This window comes from Suncus etruscus, chromosome 13 (genome assembly GCF_024139225.1).
Source record: "Suncus etruscus isolate mSunEtr1 chromosome 13, mSunEtr1.pri.cur, whole genome shotgun sequence".
Classification (NCBI taxonomy): Eukaryota; Metazoa; Chordata; class Mammalia; order Eulipotyphla; family Soricidae; genus Suncus; species Suncus etruscus.
Window position 1 is genome coordinate 17872257 of NC_064860.1, and position 14585 is coordinate 17886841.

At 43.9% G+C, this 14585-nt stretch overlaps 1 protein-coding gene across 2 annotated transcripts in view; it reads right to left on the bottom strand.

The window, feature by feature from the left end:
- RNF13 (ring finger protein 13) overlaps positions 1-14585 on the bottom strand; it is a 98987-nt gene that overhangs the window by 34263 nt on the left and 50139 nt on the right. Inside the window, exons 2-4 of one of the 2 annotated variants that reach the window (XM_049785347.1) lie at positions 14145-14272; positions 10441-10521; positions 4981-5106 (exon numbers count right to left, since the gene is read on the bottom strand). In XM_049785347.1, the coding sequence (XP_049641304.1) occupies positions 4981-5106; positions 10441-10521; positions 14145-14258 (321 nt within the window). In that variant the 5' untranslated portion in view covers positions 14259-14272. Of the gene's footprint in view, positions 1-4980; positions 5107-10440; positions 10522-14144; positions 14273-14585 lie in introns of those variants that run through there. The other variant, XM_049785348.1, reaches the window with a different exon arrangement.

A 14585-nucleotide genomic window follows, 5' to 3' on the forward strand; every position in this document is an offset into this window, starting at 1 on the left:
TGCAGAAACATAAAATAAAGATGCTAAATTTATCAAGAAGTAGGGAATACATGAAGATGCGACCATTTTGTTCCAGCCTTTGCCAGGAATTATTCCCACTGCAAGTTTATTTTTTTTCCAAACAAGAGGCTAAAATGAGCAGCAGCTTTGATAAACAATCGCTTTATAATACATTTAACATCACTTGATTAAAACATTTTTCAAAAATCTGTCAACAGTAGAGCACCTGCCTTGCATATATGAGGTCCAGGGTTTTTGTGTTCTTTAGTTTTGCTGTTGCTTTGGGATCACACCCAGCTGTGCTCAATTTTTACTTCTGGTTCTGGACTCAGAGGTCACTCCTAGAGGAACTCAGATCACTGTGAAACTGGGAACAAACAAGGTTGGTCACATACAACGGCCTTCACCCCTGTACTATCTGGCCCCAAGATAGTTAAATCTCAAGCACTGTAATGCTGCTGCTGCTGCTGTTGATATTATTGACCTGCCAAACAGTAAATTTCCTGCTAAAGAATACATATAAAAGTTACTCTATTTTGAGCTGTAGATGGAGTAAGATCAATAGGTAAAGCACTTGCCTAAAAGCATATTTTAACAGAAAGACAATAGAGATGAGGGCCAAGAGAGCCAGTCCAAGGTAGAAAGCTTGACACAAATAGCAAGAGAGTGCAGTGAGGGCAGAGAAGAAACCACTATGACAATGTCAGTTGGAAATGATCACTCTGGACAAAAACTGGGCACTGAAAGGAAGTAAAGTGTTATGTATGATATCCCTTCAATAACATTATTGCAAACCACTGCCTAAAAGGAAAAAAGGGAACAAGGGTAGGAAGTGAGGGAGGGAGAAAAGTGCCATGGAAGCAGGCTGGGGGAGAGGGGAAACTGAGGACACTGGTAGTAGGAAATGAACACTGGTGAAGAGATGGGTGCTGGAACATTTTCTGACTGAAACTCAACCATTAACAGCTTCATAACTTCATATCTATGTTTCAACTTAAAAATGTATTGAAAACATTATTTTAGCATTTATCTGAGATCAATAACACCAGTAAGAATGGGACTTAACTATTCTGTTATACTGAATTGTGAGTACTGTCTATTCATTTCACTATTTAATTGAATACACACAAAACATGAAGATTTTATTGTGTTTGCAGTTTCAAAACCCAAGGTAAAAAGTTCAAGCAGAAAAAAATAGCCTAACACAGACACTGATGCTGGCAGTTCTCTTGACTTCCAACCTACACTTGGTGTCTGGGAGATCCTAGAGACACGAGACAAACAGAGCTTTGCCTCAAAGCCTCCCCATATTCTCCAGCCTCCACAGGCCTTCAGCAGAAAATGAGTCTAATTCAACTTCTGGATCTTTCTAAATACCAACTGAAAAAATTTTCTGGTAAAGGAATTTTCTTTTCAGAAGAGCCAATATAAGCCCACAGTAAGTCACATTGAACACAAACTACCCTTCCTCCTCGTTTAAGTCTAGAACAAGAAAAAAACACTTGTTCTCCCTTGGGAGAAGAGAAATGGCATTAATGGAGACTTAAGAGAATAGAGCCCAGAGTTAAGAGGACAAAGGGGGGGTGGGTTTGCCTAGCATGCAGCTGATAGGTTCCATCCCCAGAATCCTCCCAAGCCCACCAGGAATAATCCCTGAGCACAGACAGAAGTAGTTAAGTCCTGATCACTGCTTGGCATATTAAAAAAAAAAAAAAAAGAAAAGAAGTAGAACAATAACAATAAACAAAAAAGAAAACATAAGTGAGGGAATCGATATAATCTTTAATGTCCTTCAAATAGCTAAATATGCTATGTGCAGCTGCACATAGAAGACACAGGTCTTAGCCCCAGCACCAGCACCATAATTGTCCCCCAAGGAGTGACACCCAAGCACAAAGCCCACAGTGGACTCCTAGGAACTGTGAGATGTAACCCCAAAAGCAAAAATAACATTATGCTATAATGCCTTTGAGAGTGCCATCCAAGACTGATCTTCCCCAGGAAGCTATACTTTGGGGCAAGGGGGGTGGAAGGGCACCCTAGCAATGTTTTCAGGAGTTACTCCTGGCCCTGCACTCAGAAATTACTCCTGGTAGGCATGGGCAACCATATGGAATACTGGGAATCGAACCCAGGTCAGCCTCATGCAAGGCAAACGCCCTACCTGCTGTGTTACTGCTCCGGCCCCAGTGATACTTTTCTACTTGAAGGACTTACTATAGTTCTAATTTATTTACTGCAAAGACAATACCGTATTTTAACTTCAAACACAACCATTTACTGGAGAAAAGGTTGCATTGGTGGTGAGTTAGGGCTGGAACATTGGATACCCGAAACAACTGTGCTATGAACAACTCTGTAAATCAATGTTTAAATAAAGCTACCAAAAAAAAAAAACAACAACACTACCATTTCCAAACAATTCTACTTTGTCACAACCAGGAACAGCATTGTACAAAGAGAAACAAAAAGAATGCTGTCTTGTTTTATCTCTAAAAAGCTCCTTTTTTTTCTGAGGCCTAGGGTTTTTGCCTGTGTGAGTGAATGTAATTGTTTTCCCAATAAGCAGATGGCCTACAATCCTTAGTGGATTCTGGATACCCCACATATCCAAATTCGAAATCTGAGTCTGGGTTTGGCCATATCTCTTCCAGATAAGGATCAAATGTGATTCTTTCCATAGGAGATTTGAGAAGAAAAATAAAACACTGCTGCTGGCTTTAGCATAGTGTTGCAAACTGCAATTTTCTATCCTCCCAAAAGTGTTTCTAAGCACCTGAGTCAGTCTGTCTATATCCCATGCATCTATCTGTCTCTCACACTGGCAGCAAGGTCATAGCTATTATCATTAAGGATCACTTGCAAACAGAAAGAGCTGTTTCTTCATCTGATAACTTTTAGGTTGCCTAACCCTATGAAATAAGTAAGAGAAATCAGGGGCCTGAGCAGTAACACTAAGGTTAAAACTATGAGATTAAATCTAGGCATTTAGGGGCCCGAGAGATAGCACAGTGGCGTTTGCCTTGCAAGCAGCCGATCCAGGACGTAAGGTGGTTGGTTTGAGTCCCGGTGTCCCATATGGTCCCCCTGCCTGCCAGGAGCTATATTTGAGCAGATAGCCAGGAGTAATCCCTGAACACCTCCAGGTGTGGCCCAAAACAAACAAACAAACAAACAAAAAAAAAACCTAGGCATTTAACTATGTGAGGAATAACAAGGATTTTTTACCATGTTGCAAGAATCCTCAATTTAAACTGTTTTGGTTTTGGGGTTTTTTTGGGGGGGAGGGTTTGTTTTGTTTTTTGGGGGGCCACACCCAGGGATGACGCTCAGGGGTTACTCCTGGCTTGGGGGATCATATAGGACGCCAGGGGGATCAAACCATGGTCCATCCTATGCTAGCACCGACAAGGCAGACACCTTACTGCTCCACGCCTCCGCTCCGGCCCTTAAACTGTTTTGTTTTGAAATGTACTTTTTCACATCTTCATGCCTATAGAGAATCAGTTTACACATATGAAAAAAAATGAAACTAGAATCATACCTCACATCATTCACAGAAGAAAACTCAAGAATCCACATGAAACATCACAAATCTCTTCAGGAAACTAACCACAGTAAAAACGCCAGGAAACTTCAACGAGAGGACCACAATGGCAAAGACAACAAAATACACAAATGCAACTACATCAAATCTAAAAAGTTTCTGCACAGTGCAAGAAATCCAAGCTCTAATAACACAACTGAATGAGAAAAAATTTTGCACAAAATTTCTATTCAAGAGCTATGAAGCACTTATAAAACTCATACACAGAAAACCCAAGAACTCCATCCACAAATGGGACAAGAGACGAATACAGTCCCAAAGACATAAACATGGCCAATAAGTATACAAAAAAGTGCTCATTATCACTCATGATTTGGGAAATAAAAATCAAAACAACAGTAAGACATTATCTCATGCCAGTGAGAATATCGGAAATTTAGAAATGAGGGGCCTATGGTCCCCCCAAGCCAGGGGCAATTTCTGAGTGCTTAGTCAGGAGTAGCCCCTGAGCATCAAACGGGTGTGGCCCCCCCCCAAAAAAAAGAAAAAAATGAGGGGCCGAAGAGATAGCACAGCGGTAGGGCGTTCGCCTTGCACACAGGACAGACAGTGATTTGAACCCCTGCATCCCAGATGGTCCCCTGAGCCAGCCAGGTGAGATTTCTGAGTGCAGAGCCAGGAGTAACCCCTAAGCACCGCCAGGTGTGATCCAAAAACAAAGGAAGAAAAAAGAAAAATAAATAAATTTAGAAATGAGGGGCCAGATAGTACAGCAGGCAGGGAACTTGCCTTGCACATGGTCAACCCAGGTTCAATTCCCCGGTACCCCTTGTGGTCCCTAGAGCACTGCCAGGAGAGATCCCTGAATGCAGAGCCAGGAATAACCCCTGAGGACCACTAAGCGTGGCCCAGCAGTACACTGGGATGGAGTGAGAGGCAGAAACTAATCCCAGTTCAGGATGCCTGGAGCCACCTGGAAACCCTGGAAGCAAAAGCTATTACTCATCTTCTCCCTGGCCAGTGCTGAGTGCTCATGAACATGTGATTCCCCCCCCCCCCCACACACACACACACCTGGCCCACACCACCACCTCTACACCCCCTGCACTTGCACTCCTTTCATTTCAAAAAGTTCTTTTTTTAGGGGGTGGGAGGGATCACACCTGGTGGTACTCAGGGGCTACTCCTGGCTCTGCACTTAGAAATCGCTCCCAAAAGGATTGGGGGACCATATGGAATACCGGGAATCAAACTATCATTAGTCCTGGGTCGGCTGCTTGCAAGGCAAACGCTCTACCACTGTGCTATCTCTCCCCAGCCCCCTCATATCTAAAAGTTCATTTCTGCCAAACTTCTCCAATCCTCTCGGGAATAAAAGAGAACTATTGAAACAAAACCACCCCCAAAATGCAAAAAAAAAAAGCCAGACTTACCTTGACATCGAAGTTACAGTTGAGTCTTCGAATGAGTACAATGAAGGTACCAGAAGAGTTGTCTCGCACAGGTGGAGGCGCAATGGGCTCACAGGCATTCTCTGGCTTCGAATTAATCAGAAAACCCTGGAAAAATGGCAAGTTTGGTCTCTTTTCGCACTGTAGGTCAATTCCACTTATTCCACCTTCTGTATCGATCCACACGTTTCTGCATCAGGTTGTGTGAATTACCGGGCAATGACATTCTTTTTTGTTTGTTTGTTTGTTTTGTTTTGTTTTTGGGTCACACCCGGCATCGTTCAGGGGTTACTCCTGGGTCTACGCTCAGAAATTGCTCCTGGCAGGCTCAGGGGATCAAATGGGACACCGGGATTCGAACCACTGACCTTCTGCAGGAGAGGCAAAAACCTTACCTCCAGGCTATATCTTCCCAGTAACTACTGGCATGTTTCTGAGTTCTAAAAGTAGCATGGGTTTTAGAAGCGTTTAATGTTGTTGTGGATGCTGGTCAGTTGTGAAGAGGGTCCAGATCCCATAGTGCTCAGGGACTGACCTCTCCTGGTTCTGTGCTGGGAAGGATGGGGAGCAGTGCGTAGGGGACCCAGCAGCCCAGAGATCAAACCTGGGCCTTTGGAATGCACATGTTTATGTGCATATATGGAGTTTGCACTCCTATGGGCTATATGGAGTTGTCTCTCTGGCCCTAAAGAATTTAATTTTGGGCCCGGAGAGATAGCACATCAGCGTTTGCCTTGCAAGCAGCCGATCCAGGACCAAAGGTGGTTGGTTCGAATCCCGGTGTCCCATATGGTCCCCCGTGCCTGCCAGGAGCTATTTCTGAGCAGACAGCCAGGAGTAACCCCTGAGCATTGCTGGGTTTGGCCCAAAAAAAAAAAAAAAAAAGAATTTAATTTTAAAAGCAAATTCTGTCCTTTAACTCATAATTTTTTTTTAATTATACACTCATAAAAACCACCACCGTTAAGCACACTGGCATATTTTCCAACAATGACTGACATCTCTATTTTTGTTTTGTTTTGTTTGGGGAGGCACACTCAGTGATGCTTGGAGGTTATTCCTGGCTCTGCGCTCAGGGATCACTCCTGGAAGTTCAGGGGCCATATGGAATGCTGGGGATTAAATCCAGGTGTCAACCATAAGCAAGGCAAATGCCCTAACCACTGTACTATCACTGTCCCCAAAAACTGACATTTCTAAATCAAGTGTGTACTTTCTTTAAAGTTAGTTTCTACCCGTATTTTACCAAACATTTCTAGAAATTTATGACAAAGAAATACTATGCCAAATAGAGTAAAGGCATGTGCTGAAGAACATTTCCAAATGGAATGTTTTTAAAAACAAAAAAAGCAGCCAATACAACGATCATTTCAAAAATTATGATATACATATCAGTTCCAAAATGGTGGAGTCATTAAAAGAATGAGGGTAGGAGTCGGAGAAATAGCACTGTGGATAGGGCCTTGTATGCAACCAAGGCAGATTCAATCCCCAACATCTCACATTCTCCAAGCACTGCCAGTACTAACCCCTAAGCCAGGAATCAGCCCAGAGCACTGCGTTGTCCCAAAATAAAAACAGACAAACAAAAAAGAGGAGCGTCTACAGACACAGAATGGATAAGATGCTCTGAGATATTCATTAGCTAGCCAGAACATAACTCCTAAAACTGCAGAAGCTATATTAATATTAAGTAGAATACTCAGTGGTTAGGGAGAAGTCAAATGATTAAACTGGCGTAATAAACTTAGCAAATATATACATGGTGGTTAAGTTGCTTGAAGCTCTTTAGAGAAGAGCCACAAAGCTCTGAGCAGCTCTAGCCAGAGTCCTGCCAGTGGGCAAGCAGCCAAGTTCCAAGCCTCAGGCCACACTACCAGTCAACAGTACTCCAAGCACTGCTGAGGAATCCCCCAATCCCATCCTCAAACGAAAGCAACTGTCTTTTCTTACAATGAATCTGATGAAAAGCAAAGGAGGGAAGCAAGGCCAGGTGAAGTGCATTTCCATTTGAACATTGGAGTACAGCTGTCCCAATGAACATGCAGAGCAGAGGGCAGAACAGACTCCAGAATAAACCTTTGGAGGATGAGATCTGATGGCTCAGGGGGGACAGAGAGAGCAAGTGGGATTAAGGTGGTCTAGCACAAAGACGTTCATTGACAGGTTCCCTGAAGTTAGCTCAGGAGGTCTTAGAGAGAGGAAGTAACAATTATCTCCTCCTTGTTTGCTACTTCAAATTAATCTACATACAGAAAAAAATTTGCTAGACTCTGTATTGTGGTCTCTACTACCAGTCAGAAAAGAAAATGTAATGCATACACTGCACTAGTCACTCAAAGAGATGTTGGAAGATTTAATTACAGAGAAATCACATAAGATTTGGTGCATGCATTCCTTTTGCTTTTCCTTTATTACAATTACTTTTTAGGGGGCAGAGTGATAGCACAGAGGTAGGGCATTTGCCTTGCATGTGGATGACCCTGGATGAACTGGGGTTCGATCCTCAGCATACCATAGAGTCCCCCAAACCTGCCAGGAGCTATTTCTAAATGCAGAGCCAGGAGTAACCCCTGAGAACCACCAAATGTGCCCCCCACCCCCCAAAATAACAATTATTTTTTAAAAGCAACCACTTAGACTGAGACAGAGCTCCAAAGATAAGTACATGCATTTTGATGGAGAAAGTCCCTGGTTTGATCTCAGGCACTGCACGGTCACCCAAGCACACTGAGTGACCCCTTAGTATTGCAGGGACTGACCTAAAACAACAACAAAAAAGAACCTGGGGCCAGAGAGATAGCATGGAGGTAGGGCATTTGCCTTGCATGCAGAAAAAGGTGGCTCGAATCTTGGCATCCCATCTGGTCCCCCGAGCCTGCCAGGAGTGACTTCTGAGTGTAGAGCCAGGAGTAACCCCTGAGCGCTGGCCAGTGTGACCAAGAAACCAAAAAAAAGAACCCTGAGAAGTGGGGCTGGAAAGATAGCTCAAAAAAACAGCAATGTGAGGGGTTAAAGAGATAGCGTGGAGGTAGAGCGTTTGCCTTGCATACAGAAGGATGGTGGTTTGAATCCCAGCATCCCATATAGTCCCCCGAGTCTGCCAGAAGCTATTTCTTTTTTTTTTTTTTTTTGGTTTTTGGGCCACACCCTGTGACGCTCAGGGGTTCCTCCTGGCTATGCGCTCAGAAGTTGCTCCTGGCTTCTTGGGGGACCATATGGGACGCCGGGGGATCGAACCGCGGTCCGTCCTAGGCTAGCGCAGGCAAGGCAGGCACCTTACCTCCAGCGCCACCGTCCGGCCCCCAGAAGCTATTTCTGAGTGTAGAGCCAGGAGTAACTCCTGAGCGCTGTCAGGTGTGACCCCCCCAAAAAAAAAACATAAACAAACAAACAAAAACCCAGCACATGAGAGGTGTGGATTCAGTTTCAGGTACCCCAAACACTGACAGAAGCAACCTATAAGCAACAAGTCAATAGTCCCTGGGCCCCACTGGGTGTGACCCAAATGCAAACAGTAAAACAGTAACCCACTTTACAAAAATTGAAAGATTAAGAGCCTTAATACATAAATCATTTTCTGGTTGAAACTGAAATCTGGTGATGCCTAAGCTCAGTGAGTATGAGGCCACCAGCCCTGTGCTTTGCATTTAGTAGATATATCTAGACATTTTAGAAATCAAAGTGCCTGACCTCTGGAAGACAGTCCCTTCCCTTACTAAGTCATTCCCCTCTTCTGTCCTCATGTGTTGTCACTCCAACACTGACCCACAGGAGAGAACAATGAGAAGACAGTCCAGTGAACTTCCTAATATGACCTGCAACACCCAACAACATCATTTCCCTAAAAACAAAACAAATTCTCAGCACACTAAGTGTCCACTAAAATGATAGCTTCTCTAAGAATTGCCCCGTAATCAGTTCCCTGCCAGGAAGAAATAAATCCTTATACATGATTTATATGCATGGCAAATCTTCTAATACATGAAAACTTTAGGTATTATAGAATTCCTAAAATTTCTAGCCATGAAAGAATTCAGGGGAGAATGAAGTATACCTGCAAAATGTTAGAGGCAGCACATTTCTCCCTTTGTTTTTTTTTTTGTTTGTTTGTTTTTGTTTTTTTCCTATTAAGTGGTATACCAACTCAAAAGGATAAAAGAATTGTAAAGTCAAGATTCTGTTTTCTGGGGCCGGAGAGACAGCATGAAGGTAAGGCGTTTGCCTTTCATGCAGAAGGTCATTGGTTCGAATCCCAGCATCCCATATGGTCCCCCAAGCCTGCCAGGAGCTATTTCTGAGCATGGAGCCAGGAGTAATCCCTAAGTGTTGCTGGGTGTAACCCCCACCCCCCAAAAAAGATTCTGTTTTCTACAAAAGGAATAACCAGCCATCCCTCCAGTAACCCAGCCTCACCACCTGGTGTGTCACTGTCATCTGTCACTGTGGCAACTCAGTGGGCAGCTCAACTCCATGTGTTTTACTTGAAAGGGGTCAGAGCCCCAATGATGGGATCATGAAACTCATGGACAGAACAGCTCAGGGACAGAGAGAACACTGGAGGTAAGGTGCTTGCTCAGCATGTAGCCAAACCAGGCGTAGAACCTCACAAGATCCTTTAAGCACAGCTAGGGGTCATTTCTGAGCACTAACCCAGGAGTAAGCCCTGAAGACCACCGGGTGTCAGCCCCAAACCAAAAGAATAGACTCATATTTATTTCTGCATAGAAAGGAATAGTGCAGGAAAACAGATCAAAGGAGGAAAACACTGGCATCAATAATAAGAGGGCAAGTGCTGTATTACTTTTCCTGCTGATCTGAAAGGTGACAACCACTTTATCACTTCTTAAATGAACATGAAAATGGAAAATGAATCGTTTCCTTCTGGCAAATCATGCAGGAAGGGGAAGGGCTGGAGAGCAGAGGTTGCGTACAGGTTTTGCATGCAGGAACTGGGCTCCATTCTCAGCATCTCATGGCCTTTTGAGCACTTCCGTCCAATCTTCAAGCACATAGCCAAGAGAAGCTCCTGGCATCACCAGATGGGGCCCCAGAAAGAAGGGAAAAAAGATGGGGACATCAGGTATGATGCTCAGCAGCAGAGCACTACTATATCAAGTGTGAGGCATGGGTAGAGGGTCTCATGTTCTTAGCAGTAATATAGACTTGCTAAAGATTTAAACATCTGTGTGTATATATATCCATACATGTATAGGACCATGAGCCCAAGAGGAGTACTTCCTGAGTGCCTTGAGCAAAAAGTCAGAATACTATCCTAGATGATTCTCATTTTCTTCTTATTCCTTTTAAATGAACTCTACCAATTAGTACATCTGGGTCACCAAAGAACAAATCTAAGAAATGTTTTTACTTTTTAAACAAAGAACAGTAGCCATCTTATTAAATATCCTGTGCCTTTATTATCTACTATAACTTTCTTACCTTTAAGCCTTCAGCAGGAAGCCGATAGCCAAACCTGGCCGGGAGATCATCAAAGGTCTGAGATGCATTGTCAAAGTCAAACTAAATGTAAAATCAGAAACAATTACATTACAAACCATTTACACATAATAGTAAAACCAAAGTTTTACCCAGTGATTTAATGGCCCTGTCTACAATTTTGATTTACTTTTACAAAATTATTTCTAAATTCCCATCCACCTAGATGACAAGGAATATATTCTGATTGAGTGCTATTCTAATTTTTTTGGTTTGTTTTTGAGGCAAAACAATTTTTGTTGTTGTTGTTGTTGTTTTGGTTTTTGGGCCACACCCGGCGGTGCTCAGGGGCTACTCCTGGCTGTCTGCTCAGAAATAGTTCCTGGCAGGCACGGGGGACCATATGGGACACCGGGATTCGAACCAACCACCTTAGGTCCTGGATCGGCTGCTTGCAAGGCAAACACCGCTGTGCTATCTCTCCGGGCCCTTGTTGTTGTTTTTTAGGGTTATATTTTTTGTTTGTTTTTTGGGCCACACCCAGCAGTACTAAGGAATTAATCTCCTCTCTGCACGCAGAAATTGCTCCTGGAGGCAGGCTCTGGGAACCATATGGGATGCCGGGAATTGAACCCATGTCCCTCCTGCGTTGGCTGTGTGCAAGACAAATGCACTATCACTGTGCTATCACTCCAACCCCTGAAGCAAAAATTTTTAGTATGGAAATTTACTTAGAGAAGTGTGAAAGGGGATAAAAAAGAGGGTACCTGTGTTCAAAACAGAACACAGACTTCTCCAGAGAGGAAAAGGCTCAATTCTAAATCCTTATCATTCTCACTGAACAGAAACTGTAATTCTGTAAAATCACACGACCTACCGTTTACGCTTCTCATACATACAATTCCACAGCAAGAAATGTTCTGCAATAGGTTATTTTTTTCAGCACAAGTTCCATTTTATTATTATCTCTGTAAGGGTCTAATTGAATAGAAGAGCTTTACAAAATTTCTGGCTCATGAAAGATGTCCTTTCCCCTGGGGAAAAGGATCATCTTTAGATCATAGTTTTAAAGCATTGTCGTCTTTTTACATATCTGAGCATTCTTATCTAGGGTTGATGAAAGGACTATAGTCAATGAAGTATAGACATTAAAGAGCCGAAAGTATTAAAATGTAAACAACTTTCCCCTTTTTAACTGATTGAGTCCTAGTGAACAATTTCTACTAGTTCTCTACCAAAAAAAAAAAAAATAGAACCAAAGAAAGGGTCTCTTGATGCTCTTAAAATATAAAAATAGTAGTATTTTTTTATTTTATTTAATTGTGATATAATTTTGTAATATTAGAAATGTTCAATATTTAACAGAGAAAGAGCTACTTTGACAATAGTTGAAACTGACCACTTCTGGACAAGAACTAGGAATTGGAAGAAAATAAAGTGATATGCATGACAGCTCTTACTGAACACCACAATGTCTAAAAGACAAAAAGGAATGAAGGCGGGGGGGTGGGGGGGTGGGGGGGAGCACGTGGGGGGAGACTGTATATGCCATAGAGGCAACTTAGGGAGCAGGAGTGGAGTACAAGAGAGTAATTGAATAATTGGTGGTAGCCAGTATACACTGCATGATGGAAACTCAACTATCAACAACTTTTTAACTCTGTATATCATGATGATTTAATTAAAAAAAATTTTTGGGGCCCGGAGAGATAGCACAGCGGTGTTTGCCTTGCAAGCAGCCGATCCAGGACCAAAGGTGGTTGGTTCGAATCCCGGTGTCCCATATGGTCCCCTGTGCCTGCCAGGAGCTATTTCTGAGCAGACAGCCAGGAGTGACCCCTGAGTACTGCTGGGTGTGGCCCAAAAATCAAAAAAAAAAAAAAAAAAAAAAAAGATTTTTTTCCTTTTCAAGACTGTTCAATCTGGTGGGTTCCAGAGATAGTACAATGAGGGTGCCACCTGCGACCCCCGGGGACCCCGGCCCGCAGGGTGGATGAGGGTCACGAAGTTATTCGTAAGTCACGAAGAGTTGACCTGGAAAATAAAAGAAGGCTGGGAAAATTGATGGACTCAAGACAAAAATTCGATCAAGAGTCAAAGTTTATTAAAAGGGAGCTAGTTTTTATAGCAAGCATGAGCACGTTTTCAGACAAAAGAGGGGAAGGGGTGGTTCAGTACTTTTCTACTGTAACATTCCCATACATCAAATATGTCAGGGAGGGTTTTAGCGAGTTATACATTTACTATAAGTGGTCCTGGGGTGCTCTGTTCTGTTAACAATGCTACAGATCTAATCTTAACTTGTAGCCTTTACATAGCATGTTTGATCTTTATCCATTTACCTCTGGTAATGGCTCTTTTTATGGTCAGCTTTTTCTTTTTAGGTTCATGGGGGAAGTGCCACCAGTAACCTGTCACGTACACAGGCTTTTTGTCTTCTCAGGCATCAGAGACTCCATATTGCTCTCTAGTTAAAGGGCCTCCAACAAGGTTCAACCCCTGGTATCTCAGGATGATCACTGAGCACAAAGTCAGGAGTAAGCTCTGAGCACTGCCAGATGTGGCCCCCAAACCAAAATAAATGAAAATAAAATTAAAAAAAAAAAAGCCTGGGGCCGGGCGGTGGTGCTAGAAGTAAGGTGTCTTTCTTACAAGCGCTAGCAGAGGACAGACGGCGGTTTGATCCTCTGGCGTCCCATATGGTCCTCCCAAGCCAGGGGCGATTTCTGAGTGCATAGCCAGAAGTAACCCCTGAGCCTCAAACGGGTGTGGCCCAAAAACCAAAACCAAAACCAAAAAAAAAAAAAAAGCCTTCCTCTCCTAAGGCCCACACAGAAATGCTGGTCTGTGGTTAGGGACAGGGCATGACTTTGTCAGGGTGAAGTAGCTCAGTGTTAGAACTCTGCAGAAATAAATAGGGCACTCACTTCCTTCATGCAGAACCCCACAGACCCAGACTACCTTCAGCCCCCCAACTGACACACCAACCCTGGACTCTGAGAAGAACGAGCTCTGGTGAATGAGGGGAACCAGAGCAGATCCTCTGTCCTGGACCATTCCTACATTGCCACTCACAGCTCTGCTCTCAGAAGCCGCAGGCTGGGTCCTCAGACTGGGCTTAGTCTCTCTGTCACCTCTCCTGGTGACCACGCATCACTGTCTACTCACACCCTCCTTCCTCCTCCGTCCACACCACTCACAGCCACTTCCTAAGGGACTGCTAGCTCAGAAGGCAGCCAACGACACCCACCCTGACCACACTCCACTGCTGGGGATGGCACCCACTGAAACAACAGTAATACTCAAGGCTGACTGCTCAGAGAAACAAGTTCTACCCTAGGCACCAGACTAGGAGTGACCCCCACAAAAGAAAAGAAGTAGAGAATGAGCAAGAGAATGACAAAAATTAAAAGGTAAATTAGAATCACACCCTGTGTGTCAGAGGCGATGCTAAGCACTGCACCTTATGCAGTCGTCACTACAACAACCCAGGACACAAGAAAGGAACTCGAGGCATGTGGGGTGGTTGAGTGAGGCCACCACCCTGCTGGCCAAATTCCAGGTGTCCCATGAAAATCATTTACTCCAACAGAGAGTTGAGCAACAATAGCTCAATGCAGAAGTGACAGAGCTGGGAGACAGGGAAGGCGAGAGGAGAGAAAGAAGGAGGGGTTTGTGGAGATGAGGCTAGTTTTTACTGGACTTACTGCTAAAATGTCCGCTTCCACGGGCAGGAGATTCAGGAAGGCGAAGAGCTGGACAGTGAGCAGGGTATAGACCTGCGTGGCCGACAGCATGAGCATTCCGAGGGACAGAAGCATCTCGACGGAGAAGCCTGTAAGAGAAGGAAAGAGGGTGGTGACTCCAGAGCTGGGTCCTGGCCCCTCAGGCACACTGATCATTAATTCTTAAGAGTGTAGAGACTTCCAACACAGCTGATGCCAACAAGGAAACCTCCCATTTGAACCGAAAGACTCAGACCCCCAAGTTTGGTGGGTGCTACATTACATCATTGCATCTTGGTACTACCAAGCAAGCAACCTTGCCCAGGGCAGCTTGCAATGCATATTTGCTCACTCTGGGATGGGGGCATAGGACATCAATCACAGTGTTAGGTGGGCACAAGCTAAGGTGCTGGGAGCAGTGGG